The sequence below is a fragment of the Ceratosolen solmsi genome, unplaced genomic scaffold (genome assembly GCF_000503995.2).
Source record: "Ceratosolen solmsi marchali unplaced genomic scaffold, CerSol_1.0 scaffold2, whole genome shotgun sequence".
NCBI classification, from domain to species: Eukaryota; Metazoa; Arthropoda; class Insecta; order Hymenoptera; family Agaonidae; genus Ceratosolen; species Ceratosolen solmsi.
In genome coordinates this window covers 2,818,669-2,835,800 of record NW_011948422.1, presented here as the reverse complement: position 1 = coordinate 2,835,800, position 17,132 = coordinate 2,818,669, and the positions used below count along the sequence as shown (strand labels likewise).

Genomic DNA, 17,132 nt, shown 5'->3' with positions numbered 1-17,132 from the left:
ACAGAAATAATCAATGCTTCTAATGTTCGAGCGAAGCCAATAATCATAATTACATTAAAAATGTCGCTTACTAAATTTAAATCTTCTAGCCGTGTACGAACTCCTTTAACCATATCCATTCGCTCTCCATGGCTACTTGGGCAGGGATAAAGGGATGCGTGAAAACCGCTGCAGACCTTTTTAATGCGGCTTTTCAGTTGCTCGCCTTGAAAAAAGGCTACAAAAGCGGTTTTGTAAATTTCGTTGCCCTGTGAATCAACAATCATTTATGGTTGAAAAGATCAAAGAAATGCGGAAGGGCTCTGAAAAAGTATAAAATATTTTTCACTCGTAATTTCATAAAGCTTACACAGCTTACACACCATCAGCTGTGTTGGCCAATTTGCTTTGGATTCTTCTCCCTCCTCAAACGCAACACACCCACTCACCCACCCAAACACACGCACGCGCGCGCACGCACATACGCACGCGCGCGCCCACGCCAACACCAATACCCATCAGACCCTAATAACAACGTATCTTTATATGACGTGAGCTATGCGATATTTGCTCCTAGATAGTAAAATAGTCAATGGCTCGTAAATTCTAAAATATGCGTTCGAGGACTATTTAATGAACGAAGAATTTTCTCCTGGACACTCCACATGGTGACTCTCATTGGATAGCCAATTAATCCAAAACAATCGCGATAGCGAGTCTAGTCAAAGGCTCTGTACACGCTCGAGCCCCATACACGAACATCCATCGCGCGCACCAATTCCTACACGCATACATACCGTGCTGGGATCCTCCAGGGGCTTTTCCAGACTCGCCTGACGCAGAAAGACATTGCCTCGGGATATTCTCCAAAGCATTCGCTCGAAAGCCGGCATCCGCTCGCGGTTTATCACACCCGCTACGAATCTAAAATAGAAAAGCATGACACAGGGAAATGTTTAATGCTTCTTCAGTGAGATCGACGACGCCGCGAAGTCTTCCCTCTCGACCTCTCGTCTTCCGCCATCTCGATATCGCTATCCCCTATCCAGCAGGTGCCCGCTGATTCCGTCTTGCCCCCTTCCCTCTGCCTACCCTCCTTTGACCACGAAGCTCGGAGAGATATCGCGCCCTTCGCTTCACTCGCTTCCCGCATTATTGCGCAAATCTCGCCATTATGAATGAAATAATAAACGAGATAAGGTGAAATTAATTCCTCCGATCCTCTGGCATCCAAGTGCGTGTCCACGTTTCCAAGTTGTGGATTTAGCATTGAAATGCCATAGCGCGATGCAGGATCGAGCATTTAGTTTCGACTCGACTCGTATCGATTAATACTCAATTCTCTATTTACTTGATTTTTCCTTCTGATCATAATAGTTTTACAATTCAGCAAATAATCCGACTAATCTTAAGCATTGTAATCACCCAATCTCGTATTGAAGGCTTTTTGAAGTTTTGAAATCATTTGAAATTTCACGCAAATATTCGTATTCCACACATATACCCTCCTAAATTCCCATGATTATTATTATTATTATTATTATTATTATTATTATTATTATTATTATTATTATTATCATTATTATTATTTATCATTGGATTCGCGTATGCTCGTGTCATTTCATTCACAAGGAAAGGAATATTGATCTTGAATTGCGTAAATCATTATTAACGAGCTTTAAGATATTAATTGTAAATTTAGCGAAAAATTTAACGTTAACTGTTTCAAATAATAGTGCAACATAGCTAAGTACGTAAACATTACGATAATTTCAAATAAAAAAAAAAAATATAATGTTATAGTTAATTTAGTAAAATATGATATTTTATTGAAAGCCATTGCTGTAAAGTTACTTGCTTACAATTCAAAGGCATTTATTTTTCTCTCTTTAACAACATTAAATAGAAAATATACCCGATATACGTGATAATAAATACGAGTGGCACGATTTTCCTTTTTTTTTCTTTTTTTCTTTTTTGGTAGGAAAAAGTAAATAATAAAAATTTCATAATTTCATTTTCTACTTCAACCCTATTCCTCCTACCTCCCTCTTCAAGCATCATTCACTGGCTTCGAACGAGCGTTCACGTCCAATTTATCAGTTCACCCATCTAACCTTCCGTTATCTCTCCGAGCTCGCTGAGTGGCCGAGTCCTTGTGAGTGAACAGAGAGAACGATGTGAGTTGCGGAGGAGGATATGCATCTCATAACTTACTCGAGGCGGCCGCGTCCGGTAGCGTTCTGGATCTGGGTCTCCTCATTGATAAGGGCACGAGTAATGGAGTCGTTAGCCTCTTCCTGTTGGTACAGAAGAAGAAGCGAACCTTGATTCTTCGACAAAACGTGAGCACCGATTACACGAAGGGGATTGACACTAAATAAAAAGCTGCCGAACTACAATTAGCTACCTCCGTAAAAAAGACCTGGGTCTTCTCCAGCACGTGACGCAGCTCCATGAGCTCGAGGTAGTTGCTTTTCAAGTTCACGGCATTCTGGCTCAATTCGAGTATGTCGTTCTCCGTTTTCTCTATTCGAGCCTGGAACAATGTTTTAAACGAATGACCCGCTTAAACAAATTTCATATTTTTTGCAATTTGAGGGATGGAGCTTTTGTCATTAAAGGAGCATCGAACGTTATTATTACTTTTTGAGAAAGCTCTTTAATTTGTTTAGATTGTACTCGCTGATTGTGTCCTTCAACTTTATCGACCTTAGTTCATATAATTTACAAATTTACGTACTTTTACTTGTTAATTCTGCCTTAATTAATTGGACGCTTCAAATTGAAGGTAATAATTTTATGTCACTCGACGTTTAATATGAATTTAATATGACTTTTATGTTAAAATTCAAATTAACTTAATAATTTCTTTGAATAGCTATCGATGGCATTCATAAAACGCTATTTGTATTTCACAGAAGTTGATTAGTGAGCTTGACTTTTTTCTATTTTTAAGTTCCAATTTATTATTGATAATATCAGAATTTTCTAAAGTAAATGCTAATTTCAAAGCGAAAACATTCGTAATTACACTTAAGTAAGAATACATTTTCGCGTTAAATCTCTAACTATTATTATTATTATTATTATTATTATTATTATTATTGCTTATTTTTTCATATCAAACTTTTTTTAATCGCACAGTTTTTAATTGAGAATATAAAGCTTCTAATCTACTCGAATCATGAAAAATATTGTATTATGTAATATTATATTTAGCCATTGTAAGTTTCAGAATCCGATATGTGACTTTTATTTTAATTTATGCCAATATATCATTCGCGATGCAATAATACTCGATATTTGAAAGTACGACGATCAATGACTATACCATAATACATATTAATGTCTTAAACATTTTATAGTACTAGTAAGAAAATGTAAATTCAAACAAGACTGATTATTAAGTAACAATTCAGACATGCCGAATTACTCTAACCTTCTAATGCTGAAAGCAGTACTATTGTGGCACAAGAATTATTTTAAATAACAAGAAAATTAACTAATACAGGTTACCAATAGCATATGCCATGCTTTTATTACTATATAAAAGAGTCATGTTACTTCGTATATCGCTGCATTTTAGAAAAAAAAAAAATTTAATTTTTACGACATTGAAATTTTGATTCGCAACGAAATGAAATGGAGGTGCAAAAAATAGTTACAAGTTTAGTTAATCAATCATATTGCTTTTTTAATGGCAAAACATGTTGCTGCATGCGCACAATTTAAAATGGAATTTTACAAACACATATCTATGATCATAAAAAAAATATTCCTTTGTTATTGGGTTATATCCCAATGTTTATAGGGGGAAAATACTAAATTAAAGGAAACCAAGTTATTATGGATGGAGTAATTTGATGATTCGAGTACCTCGAGGTCAATGATCTCTCGTGGATTGGGTGCACGCGGCAACTCTGTAAGATTGTCCTCAATGGGCACCCCATCTTTCTTCACCTCCGCTTCAATGTAGCGCAGTTTTCGCTCCATCTCATCACATCGCCGTACTTCATTCACGAATTTACGTTGGAAATAGTTTACGTCGCCGTTCAGCTAGAAATATCGATAAATTGTAAGTTATTATGGGCAATGGTAATTGTAATAATTCTCACAGTGGACGCATCCATGCTCGAAAACAATGAGCTTAAGCGAGATTCGCTTATCAATTTATATAATCTCATCTCGCGATCGAACTTTCAAAGCACCGTTACGAATTCTTCATTAGATGCGATACGGCCAAGTTGAAAATATTTTATAAAATTAACGGTTAATTACAATGACTATTTAATATTATCAGCGTAGGATTCCAGCACCAAACTATAAGATATAAATAAAGAATAAAAAAAAAAAAAAGAATAAAAAAAAAATGAAAGAAAATACTGAAGCGTTTAATTAAAAAGAGTAAATATCTGATATAAGGAGTGTTTTGTTGTTTTACAAATCTATGTGAGTATCATATTTAAAATAATTTCATGATTTATATCAAAAGACCAGAACGTCGATATTATTGAAAATAAATGTGTTACGATAAATAAGATCTTTTTGCACATAATGATTATTCGAACGCGAGAGGAAATGAATATAGAATATATAAATAAATCAAATCGTAATATATAAATTACATTTGACCTATGCTAAATCTAAATATAATAAATGTCTATCTAATTCTCATATGTATATTCTCATATGTATATTTATAAATGCAATTTGTACATAACGTAATAAATGTAATCGAATTTTTTTTTATTGAAAATTCTTACATTAAGTCATTGGTTTCCCTTCAGATTCAATAATAAAATCAACAATCTTATTTAAATGATCAAAGTTTTAATATAAAAGTGGCTCCAAGAAACGGAACAAAGCAAACTCAATAAAGTAAATTTAAGAGTAAATGTTAAAACAATAAATAACCATATAAAAACATTTAAATGCTACATTAATAAAATGGATAAGTTGTTTTAGATATTTTTAAAATCTTGAAAATATTACTGAAAAATGTTTATCGTTCGTTATATTCTAGTAACATGGTTTTCAGTAATATTATTATTCTCTTTATGCAATGGTGTAATGTTTATACGAAGGTTAAAGACGAATACGTTGATATTAATTCATAAAAGCATTGTAACGATTTTTAAATTACAGAGAATTATAAACTTAAAGATCACCAAAATGCGTTGAATCATTACTAATGTAAAAAGTAAAAAAACAAAATTAAAATTATGTTGAACGAAAAATGATAAAAAAATTATTGATGACAGACACGAATTAGGTGTAACAAAATATAAATGAATAGTGAAAGAATTTCACACCAAGTATTGAAAATTTTTAAGAAAATAATGTTTTTACTTTTGCAAATATTTCTTCTCGTCTCTTAGCTTATTATTATTTTTAAAAAATTAATAAAGTTAATACTTCAAATAACATACAAGTTGACTATTATTTATGGATCTTTTTAATATTCTTAATTCATAACTATTGTAATATAAAAATATAAAATCATAATTAATCATAAATATTTTTAAAGAATACATAAAATGTATGCTATATTTAGTATTATTAAGGTTATTTTTTGGTAAAACTATCTCCTCGTAATAAGTCTAATAGGCATTTAATAAAAATAATAATAACTGCAATAATTGATGTTAAAATAGGATATGTTATTGTTTAATGAATACGATAAGTTAATAATGTATTAATAATAATAATAAAGAATAACAATAATAAATAATAATAATAAAATGTTAAAAAATAATAATAAAATAAGAATAAAAAAATAATTTTCAATAGTTTAATACGAAATACAGATACTCGTTGAATAATAAAAAAGGAGTATTATTTATCTCTTACGAAATCATTAAAGGAATCAATTACTCAATTTTTAAGATAGAATTTGATTGAAAATTCTTAAAATACAAATTTTAAATTGATATACACTTCTATTATTCGATCTAAGTGACTTATATTTTTGCAACAAGTGATAAATTACTAGTGCTAATTAGACTATTGATTAGTGGTAGTTTACGGGTAATCCTCGAATCATTACATCGTCGAGTCTCTATTAATCATTGGAATCGCTCGAGTATTCAGCTTTTCGACTTAACATGTTCAATCGTTAATAACGTAAAGCACGCCGAATGGAGAAACAATGTATTTCGTCGAGGAGAGTAGCGGGTTGCGGAGGCGTGGCAATCATTTTGAGAGAAAACTTATCAACTACGCAATTATAAGTACTTACGTCGCGAAATTGAACGGTGCCAGTCTCGCCGAGTTCCGATACTGAGAGATAAGCAGCCTCCGGCTGAATGAAAAGCTGGCACAGGGCCATCTCCTCGCTCCTGAACAAAGCTCCCATCTTAAAAGGATGATGATATCAGGATCCCTTTGAGCTACTGCTGAAACAGAAGAGGGGCAGACTTGGATTAGTGATATTTTTAACATTTATTAAGGGTTGCTCGTTCCGTATATTCGATCTCCCTGGAGCATTCGCAAGCATAATAATACAAAATTTCGTTCTGGATAATTAAGTTTTTAGATTGATTTTTTACGGCGCAAAAATATATGCTACATATACGTGCGATTCGCGAATAAGAAATTTGTTATACAATGGCTAAAAATACGTCATGTCTTATGCGCAAAACACGATGGTTCGCCATTATAACAGAATTTTATAACTTAATTAATTTTTTTATTTATTTAGTTGTTCTTGCTAATTGAGACAATTGACTTATTACGCTATCAATTTTATTAATAAGTATATCATTCATCTTATGTACATGTATTCAACATTATTGTAAATATTTAAATCACAATAGAGACATTATTTTTAATAATACATATATCAAAGCTCGTCACTTCTCCTTCGAATTAGTCGTTATAAAAATCAGCAAATAATAAAAATCGTTACTATCGAATTTCTTTAGGCATTGCTTTTACATAAACATATTGTCAATAGGCACATTGAAATTATTATTATTACTTTTACTATGCCAGATATTTCATTGTATTTTATCTGTAAATGTTGAAATTCTTAGGACTTGATTATTTTGACAGACATAATTTGAAGTAAAAATTTCAAAACTGTTATTTTAAATACGCGATATATTTAATATTCTATATTCAACTTTATCGTTTAAATTTCATTCCAAATACTGTAATTTAACTATTATTTTAATTACGATTACAGAAAATCAAGTTAATATTTCACTTTAATATACTTATAAATTTTATAGCTAATTTAATATCTAAACACGATCTTTTTTTTTTTTATATCAAGTTTCATTATTCTCATAAATAATAAATATAGGAAATTGATAGCTATAATTTCTTATCTTATAATTATATAACTATTATTTTATATTTATTTCCAACTATTATGCATGATATATCAATTTTATTATGCTATTACAATATGTAATATTTAATAAATGTATCAATGTGTAAAAAAATTACATAAATATTGTGTTATTGAATGACTTATTATGTTCAATAAAAAATATAAACATATAAAAATGAAATTATATATATATATATATATATATATATATATATATATAATATCTGTAAAGATGTACTATTTAAACAAATCAATTTCTAATTAGAGATTTGAGATTTAATATTTTTTTTATTATAAATTCATAATTATAATCAATATAATTATTCCAATACATTTTTATTTTCGTATAATTAATGAAACATACTGAACATAATGAATAACTTAATGAATAACATAATAAAATATTAGCATATTGTTTAAAAAAATTAGTTTAGATTATTTCAGATTCTTATTCATATACAAAGAAAAATAAAATTTAATTTTATTATACATATCTTTAGTATGGATTTTTAAAATGGTCATTGTTTACAATAAATTCGTTGTAACAGCATATAAAATGAAAAGGTGTTCGTCAGAAATTATTATTTTATCAATTAATGTTCTAAAATAATTCACCATACACGTACTAAAAATTATGTAAATTTATTTTTACAAATTGAAATATATTTTTGGAAAGGTATAATTTTATTCATATATAATTGTCTTTGAATTTAAAGTACTATTAAAATATTAAATTATTAAATTAAATAAACATTCTTATGGATGATTATATAACTTCTATTATTAATAGTGAATAAAGTATATTTATAATTTCATTATGCATATATATAACAATTTTGTAAAGAAATTACAACATGAATAGTTCTATAGTTAAAATTTGATATATTACTTCAAAAAAATGTTTGAAAAAGAATTTTAAATATATTTATTGTATTGAAATTAAAGATTATTGCATATGCATATAAAGAAAAAAACTTCTTAATGTGCTTCATAAGTATTGCATTAATTTTAATGTCAACTGTATTTTTAATCTATAAAATATGTATAATTGAATAACTAAAGGTAATAATAAATACTAATAATAATTATCATTTCCATGTAATGTGTAATAAATTTTCACATACCAATAACATTTAACGATGCGAATTATTGAATTTCCTAGTATTTCTAAGTTTCTCTAAAATAACATAAAATATATTCACTTATATAGGAACAATATTATTGTTTATATTACGTAAACTGGCAACAGTAATTAAAGTTACGAATTTCAGTAGTAAAAACATGGATTTAAATTCAATGGATTATATTTAGTGAGTGGAGAAATATTGTAATTAAAAATTTAAAAAAAACAATTGTACAGTATTATTGGAAATATATTAACACGTAATATTGTACGTTAATATAATTACAAATATATTTAATACATGTTTTTATTTATAATTATCGAAATTGCAAATGTGCTTCTTCTTACAATTTCATTTTCAATTTATTATGAATCCTTATGATTTATATTTAGATATGATAATTATTTCCTTTATGCTAAAATCTTTCATAAAAAATAAAAGAGGGACTAAATAATTTAAATGCACATTCATTCTCGAAGTTTTTAAACTGCATATTGATCATATAATAGAAATTGGTAATCGACAAAATTTATTTTACAACTGTTCATAATTATTGCTCTCAATTATATGATAACTAACAGAAATAAAAATTCACATTTAAAATTTAAAAACTTTTCACTAAAGTACAGAATATTATATAAATTTTTGCCTGAACATGTCTTGTCTTATCTTGTGTCTGATCTACGTAGATAAGAACATGAGCTCAACATTTACATTAACGCTCATAAAGAAGTTAATTGAAAGATATATATAAGCTTGTAGCGAAAGGAAATACATCAAATTTGAAAGAATTTTTTATATATAATGCAGTAGAAAAATAATTGATGCATTCTTAAAATACGCACGTTTAAAATATTTGTATATTAATAAATTATGTAAGAAATGTTTATAATAATATTTTTGTAATTATTACTTGTATATTCAGAATGTTAAATATAATGTATAATTTAGTTAATTTGAAAATTATGCTTTAAAGTTTTGTAATATATATATATATATATATATATATATATATATGTACACACACAAGTTTAATTAACGAAAATTACAAGAATTCAACCTTTATATAATTTCAAATAAATATTTTTTATAAAACGTATTTCATAATGTCCTTTGTTCAATGATACTATTATCGAAGATAATACTTTCAATTCTTATTGTTTTTATGGATAATAGTTGGCAATGTTTAGTTCATATAAATTTTACTATCCAAATGACAAAATTAATAATATTAAATACATAATTTGATAATTAAATTTTAGACAAAGTTGTAATATGTATGTTAAAAAATTAACATTATATAAAATTCCATATATTCGTTAATCTCTTTAATGATATTATTGATTTCTAGTTATAAATCGATGATGTTCAAGGATATTATATTATAGTTCCTAAGGTTTTGATCAAGGCTCTTACGTACTGTGCATAATGAAGTAAAATTTTCTCCGAAATAAGCAATTATATCGATGAATATAATGAATTATAAATAAAAATCTATAAATTTTAATATTATTACTTATGTACATTCTTGATATTTATGTTTTTATTGTACGTATTATGCGAAAAAATTTTATTTACTATAAATTAATATAAAAAAGGCAAAGAATACGATTCAAGCTTCAATAATACTGTCCACGTATAAATCTTTTCAATGTATAAAATTTCAATTGCAATTTCCAATTAGGACGATATTATAATATTTCTAGCAGTTACTTTTACTTCAAAGGTTGTAAAATGTTACTTAAATAAAGTTCGAAGTTCCTAGAATATTTAGTAAATAAAAAAAATCGATCACTTGAACGGATACGACTGAAAATAATCAATGCAGTAGAGTTTGCACGTTATATTCAAGATCTTACTATTTTCAAGTTGGTAACTGTATTAAGAATATCGTGTGAAGCTAAATAGAACCATAAACCCTTCGGGTGATACATTTTCATAAATTGACTCTTGATACGAGTAGAAAAATAAGTTCAATACTGAATATTTTATAAAGAGTGGTCCATGATTGTTTCTGAAAACATCTAGTTTCCTATTTCATCACATACCGCTTTATTCTATAATTAATACTATTTTAATCAAGCGATCCGAAAAAATCTCTATTACCTGCTAAACAAAGAGCGAAAAAACAATTTATTCATCACGTGCATTAAATCATTTTAGTAGGTAATTCTAAAGAGTTGATTGAAAATTTTAATTTATAGATTTATTAAAGGCACATTTAAAATAATTTTCTTAATTTCCAACTTAATTATTTCATGCCTTATCGTTCATTATGCAATATTATAAATAATGTAATAATAGTATATATAATATATAATAGTTATATAATAAAGTAATTATATAATACATTATACTGCATTATTTATGAAACATACATTAATATTGATAACACCATAATTTATTACAGCATTATCTTTGTACATAATTAATGTCAAATACTATTTTACTCGTAAATTCGTTAAAATAAATCCATAATTTTAACGATTTTATGGCACATGTGTTGACATAGATATCTCTTTAATAAACAATCATTATCTGGTGACTGATTAAAATGCATATTGTAATAGAATTTTGTTCTTATTAATAATCATAGGATGATAAAAATTTCGTGATTTTTTTTAATTAATGGTTGAATGTTGTACCCAGTCACCAATTATTTTATTGCATTTCGTGACTATGCCATAAAAAACTGCAATAATGTTTAATTGTATTTTTTAAAAATTCATACTGTTTTATCCCACGATTTTCATCTTTTCAAGTTCAATTTATTTTAAACTCTTTAATAGCCATAAATGTGCATGTCTACGTGATGCTGGCAATGTATTGACAAACTTTCACATTGCTTTCCTGAAATTATTTACGCACTAATGAGTCTGAAATAAATTATGAAGATTCATCGAAATTTTTGTCATTCCATAAAATAAGAAGAAGAGATCATTTAAAAAATTTTACATATAGCTTTTATTAATATAGCTAAAAAAACTTTTCGAGCAATAAAAACAATAATACAAACATATTTATAACACACATATATATATATATATATATATATATATATATATATTGTATATATATATATATATACAATTTATCCAGGCAGGCATAAATTTTAAATCTTAAATGTTATGAAAGAAAGTATAATGTGTCTGTAACGGTCATATAAAATGATGTACAATTTGCTAATGGGAAACCAAAAATGTGAGAACTTTAAACGATTAAAAATTACTGTGCAAGTATATTGTTACACTAGATTTAAAGAAAGAAAGATATTCTTAATTTTCCTTAATATCCTTAATTTAATATCTATAATAGAAATATAATATTCCATTTAATTGATGTAATTTCCATATGGTTCAAATGTATTGGAATATTATTAATTTTTCAATAATAATTACTTGAAGAATGCACTGACTTATTGACAGTCTTGTATTATTACAAAAGAACTAAGCGGTGAAGTTCGTAAAACTCAAATGTAACGTATATGTAATGAAATATTTATAATGAATCTATTGCAAATCTCGATCAATTCTCTTCAAATATTCCGATGACAAATGAATCATATTAATAAATTATTAGCAAATTAATAAATGGCAGATCATTCATAAATATCGTATACGTGTATAAAAAAAAAAAAAAAAAAAAAAACAACATTATTTGATAATTCGCTGCAATTTGAATAAAAATGATGTCACTGATACAAGGTGAATACTTATTGATAAGGAGCTGATATATTTTATCTGCAATATCGTATCACTTTTACTAAAACCGTTTTGAACAAACCTAAGATACAAAATTATTTGACGAAACGAACTTTATTTCAGATTTTTCGTACAACTTTATTATTGAACGTTTATTCATTACTAACAAAGATATTACTAATTTACTTTTTATTAAATGAAATTTTAAGTATTAATTTGCATACAAAGTACATTACAATTTAAATTAATAATGAATAGAAAAAAGAAAAGATAAAAAGAAACAGAAAGGAAAGCGTTTTGAAAAAAGATTTCCGTATTGAAGAACTATGTGCTTTTAAATACATAACATTTGTATTCCAAGTAAAGTAAGAAAAAACAAATTTACATACGAGTTAAAAATGAAAAAGATAAAACAGAAAAAACAATAAAATCGGTCTTTAACAATTGTGCATTAGATTTGTATTAAGCAAAGGTAACTCATAGTCACTGCGCACCACGTAGCCAATGCACTTTAAACAACTACTCGATGCAAGAAAAATGCAGAAACAACATTCTACTCCTCGTTTCTATCTCTTTTTTCTCTATTGCGTAATAGCTGCTCGGATGTGTTCGTACACGCCCAATGAAGCGCGCGCGCGCTCGCTCGCTCACACACTATATCTACTAGATGATCACGCGCTCGTACGTAAAGCACAAATAAGAAAGCAGCGCAACTTACTTATAAGATGAAGGGTTGGGTAAGTATCGTCGGGAAGCTGAGGTAAAAGCTCGCGTTACTCTTGTCCCGGTGCCTAACGGCTCAAGCTAGAAATTCCAACTGAACGCGCGAACGAAACGACGTTTGACCGCACACCTGCTCGGCTTAGGGAATAGAGGAAGATCGGCTCTCTAGTAAGGAACGAGGCGTTATTAGCTCGTTTGCTGTCCTGCTCTTGCCGGAGATAAGAGATGCCCCTCTCTTGCGCAAGCATGTGAGTTTTATCGCTCATTATTCCTTTCGTTTGCCGGGAAGACACATTTTCGCTCGGCGTACGAGCTTCGATTATGTGTTCGCGGCTCTGTCCGATTGTCTCGCGTGCGTATTCCGTTTGAAATTATAAATCCTTAAAACGCGGGAATAATGCGCTTCCGGATTTCGATGGCTCGACGTTGTTAGCATCGTTACGTACATCATAAGTGGCCCGCTCGCTATTTTAACGAAGATACATAAAGATGAAACGCTAAAATGGACGATTACGTTATCGGCATTCTATATGGTGGCATTGGATGAAAAACTTCATGAAATATTTAGAGCTTTGAGTTATTGAAAACTCGATGAATTATCCATTATAAAATTTATCTCCACTTTCTACAATTTCTTTCTATATCATTCCAAACGAATACAATTGTGTTATTAGTAATTTAACCAAATACAGTCACATTAATGTAATTGAGAATCTGATAAAACGTTAATACATAAATAATACTTATTGACGATACAAATTATATTACAGTTTAAATATGTCTAATGAAATGCATAAATCAATATTGATTCTGCATCTTAACTTTGCAATGTCTATACTTTTTAATTAAACGAATGAGTATTTTTATTATTATATATTAACTTTTGTTTTACAAACAGAGTAAATTTTACATCAATTATAGATTATAAAAGAATAATGATAACAACAATGTAATTTTAAATTGAGCAGCTGCATGCGAATTATTAATACAATAAAACAAGATTTTTAATCTTTTATTTTAAAAAAGCTTCGAATCTTAAAGAATCGTTGGCGTAATTGTAAGTTATAAACTACTTATTCTTATAATACTATGTAATAAATTTTTTCAGATAAACACATTTTCGTATAACACAATAATATTGAGAGTTAAAAGTCAAATTATATATATATATATATATATATATTAGTTATTAATTTTTTGTATTTATAAATGGCTTTTCAACATCAATTGTTATTTAAATAATTGTACGTAGCTAAAAAGAAATATATTATTAAGGTTTGTTATTATTTCACTATTTTTTTTTTTTTTTTTTTTTTTGATACTTGAAAATATCAAGCTATTTTCCTATTAAAAAAAAAAAGATTAAAAAATAATTTTGTTTCACATTTGTTTATATACATTAGTTGACATTAAAAACATTAATCGTATTTAACCGTTAAATTTTTTTTTCATGTACATTATGCTTAATATTGCTTTGATAAAAATGATAATTAATTTTGGACTTGTAATTTTTCTTACATGTTGTTTGAGTTGTACTAGTAATTGTAGTTCTGCATGAAAAATTCAACATGCTATTGTAAATTATATTACCTTGATGTTACATTCTGATTAAATGACGTAATCAGTTCACATTAAGCACATACAATAGGTAAATTTGAACTAGAAAAACTTTGTTCATTGTATTTCCTTCATATTTGAATATTTACGCAATTCAACGGTTTATAGAAACTGCTGATTACATACTGCGATGGTCTTCGTAATTCCGTCAGCCTTATTAGCACATAAATTATATTACCCCACATTATTATACTTATTTATTTGTTTACATAAATCTTTATTTATGTTATTTTTGTTTTATTGTGTAGAAGTTTCATTTTATTATTAGATTTGATTTAATCTTCAGTCACTTTTATATCGAACCAATCTAGTTTGATATATATTTGTCGCAAGTGAAGAAAGACAAATGGAAAGAGTACTATAAAATTGAAGGACTTTCATTTTTATATCTGACCAGTCCTTCGGTCCCTTTACATTCAAGTTTCGAGAAGTTAATACGCAAGTTCATCTCGATCACGTATAGCCACTCAAGACTTTCTCCCCGCTTCCTCATTCGGATCAAATATTATTTGGCCATATTATTTTTTTTAATGATCGACCATGTTTTCATTCCTAGTAAATAAAGATTTCGCGAAATTATATATGAATTTTATTTAGAACAATCCGTGGCTTCTAACGCTCTACATTACTCCTACAAATTGTATTGAAAAGAACTTCTTGAATGGTCAAGTACTTTTTCCTCCAGTTAAGATTTAACACAACATTTCACTTTTTCCAGTATTTTCCCATTTAGACACTATACATTCATAATAACTGAAAATAACTATATATTATTATATTAAATTATATACGTATGGCTTGAAGCAGAATTCGTTACATTTATCAAATAATTTTCGTATCATATTTATATAGATGTAATTAATTTTTTATAACTTAACCATAATAATATTTAAGTCGTTGTAACATGGTATTTTAAGAGTTTTCACTACCTATATATCAAATAATCCGATAATGTAAGGAAATCCACCTTTACCCTTTTATACGTGATAACGCAATATTTCCAGTATGTTTCCTCTGCTTATTGATTCGTGTACATTCTATTTCAGATATTTGTTCGCCTTAGCGCTAATATCAAGAATACATACACATTTACAATAGAATATTTTACTAACTATGTGTAAAATATTAATTAATTAATTTATAAAGAATAAGAAATTGTTGGCCAATTTCTTCTATGAAACAGATCGAATGCGGAAACTTTAATAAATCTTACAGTATCACATCTTCAATTGGAATTTACGATAATTAATTTGAATGTAAATAATTGATTGCTATTTTATGTGGATTGAAATATTCGATTTGTCCTACTGGACTTGTTTCTAAATCTGTCTAGGTACCAGCATTTTATATACTAAATGAAGGTATGAACAATTCAGTGTCTCATTCCCTCCTATGTATATCAATCTTTTTACAGACACCTATTTGATTTCATAATATTCTTATTTTTAAATATTTTAAATTACAAGCGTTACAAATATACATAATCTAAAAATAGAAGATAAAATTTATAATCAATACCTAGATGGTACTTCTATATATAAAACTTGAGTGATTAAAAAATTGCCATTTTCAATACATAAAATTGTTAAGAAATAAAGTAATCATAGTTACAATACAGGTAAATAATTTTTTTTCAAATTACAATAATTTATTTCGTATTATCGCTTATTTCGTCATAATGAACTATCATTGACTGTTATTTGTAGCGTTAACCTTTTAACATTCTTTGATGTAACCTTCTTTACAAAATGATGCTGATAAAAATAGCAAATTCACTGATTTTCTCCATCTTCGCTTTTTTATATAAAAATTACATTATTTGAAGTTATTTTAGTCTTTAATGAAGAAAATCTATTTGAATTACATAGATCTGCATATAAGAAAGAGTATTGAGATATATGTTTTAGCAAAAATGGAAATGAGGACAATAATTTTAAATAGAAAAGCAATTGAACAAATCATTAAGAGCTTATTGAAAATTTATATCTATAATTTATATCTTCAAAACAATGTAAAATTAAAGAATACGCACACGTTTAGCGTTGAAGAAACGAATTCTACTGCATTTAAGTGTTTAAATGTACGAAATTACCGTAAACATAAATAATGTGACGAGGTAAATTAATTATATACGAATGACCATGATGAAAAATTCAAACTAAATCAAACAGAGAATAATGTGATAATAATGGCACGAAACAAATTTAATGAAAATTCATTTCAAATAGTTATTTTGTATTAATCAAAGAAATAGTTACTCTCTTATCGATTAGATATTGGGATAATAATTTTTAAAAAATTTCAACATAAAAAATTTCTAGCTGAATTTCCAATTAATGTTATTACTTAATGTATAGTGAATATTTAGGATGGAAATTTCTTTCTATCAATGCCAACGATTTATACTATCATTGATTGCAGTATTAATTGCAATCAATTAGTATTTAAATATTTATGAGTTTTATGAATAAAATATATTGTTGAATTTTTTGTATATTTATTTGGAAAATATTTTTCATTATCAATTGAAATATATATTATTATCATTTCAATTCAAATTACAACTATTTTCATATACTATATTTATTTAAAGTGAATAAGTACTTATTTTCATAATTTCGTGTCTATATTTATAATTTCACTAATAAA

The 17,132-nt window shown here is 27.3% G+C and overlaps 1 protein-coding gene across 5 annotated transcripts in view; it reads right to left on the bottom strand.

Moving 5' to 3' along the window:
• Nucleotides 1-17,132, bottom strand: part of Vha100-2 (V-type ATPase subunit a family protein Vha100-2) — a 51,352-nt gene that overhangs the window by 6,121 nt on the left and 28,099 nt on the right. For 2 of the 5 annotated variants that reach the window (XM_011499058.1, XM_011499060.1), the window contains exons 2-7: nt 6,221-6,374; nt 3,859-4,038; nt 2,390-2,518; nt 2,197-2,312; nt 777-903; nt 72-248 (exon numbers count right to left, since the gene is read on the bottom strand). In XM_011499058.1, coding sequence (XP_011497360.1) covers nt 72-248; nt 777-903; nt 2,197-2,312; nt 2,390-2,518; nt 3,859-4,038; nt 6,221-6,337 — 846 coding nt within the window. In that variant the 5' untranslated portion in view covers nt 6,338-6,374. Of the gene's footprint in view, nt 1-71; nt 249-776; nt 904-2,196; nt 2,313-2,389; nt 2,519-3,858; nt 4,039-6,220; nt 6,378-12,861; nt 13,405-17,132 lie in introns of those variants that run through there. The other 3 variants (XM_011499059.1, XM_011499057.1, XM_011499061.1) reach the window with 3 other exon arrangements.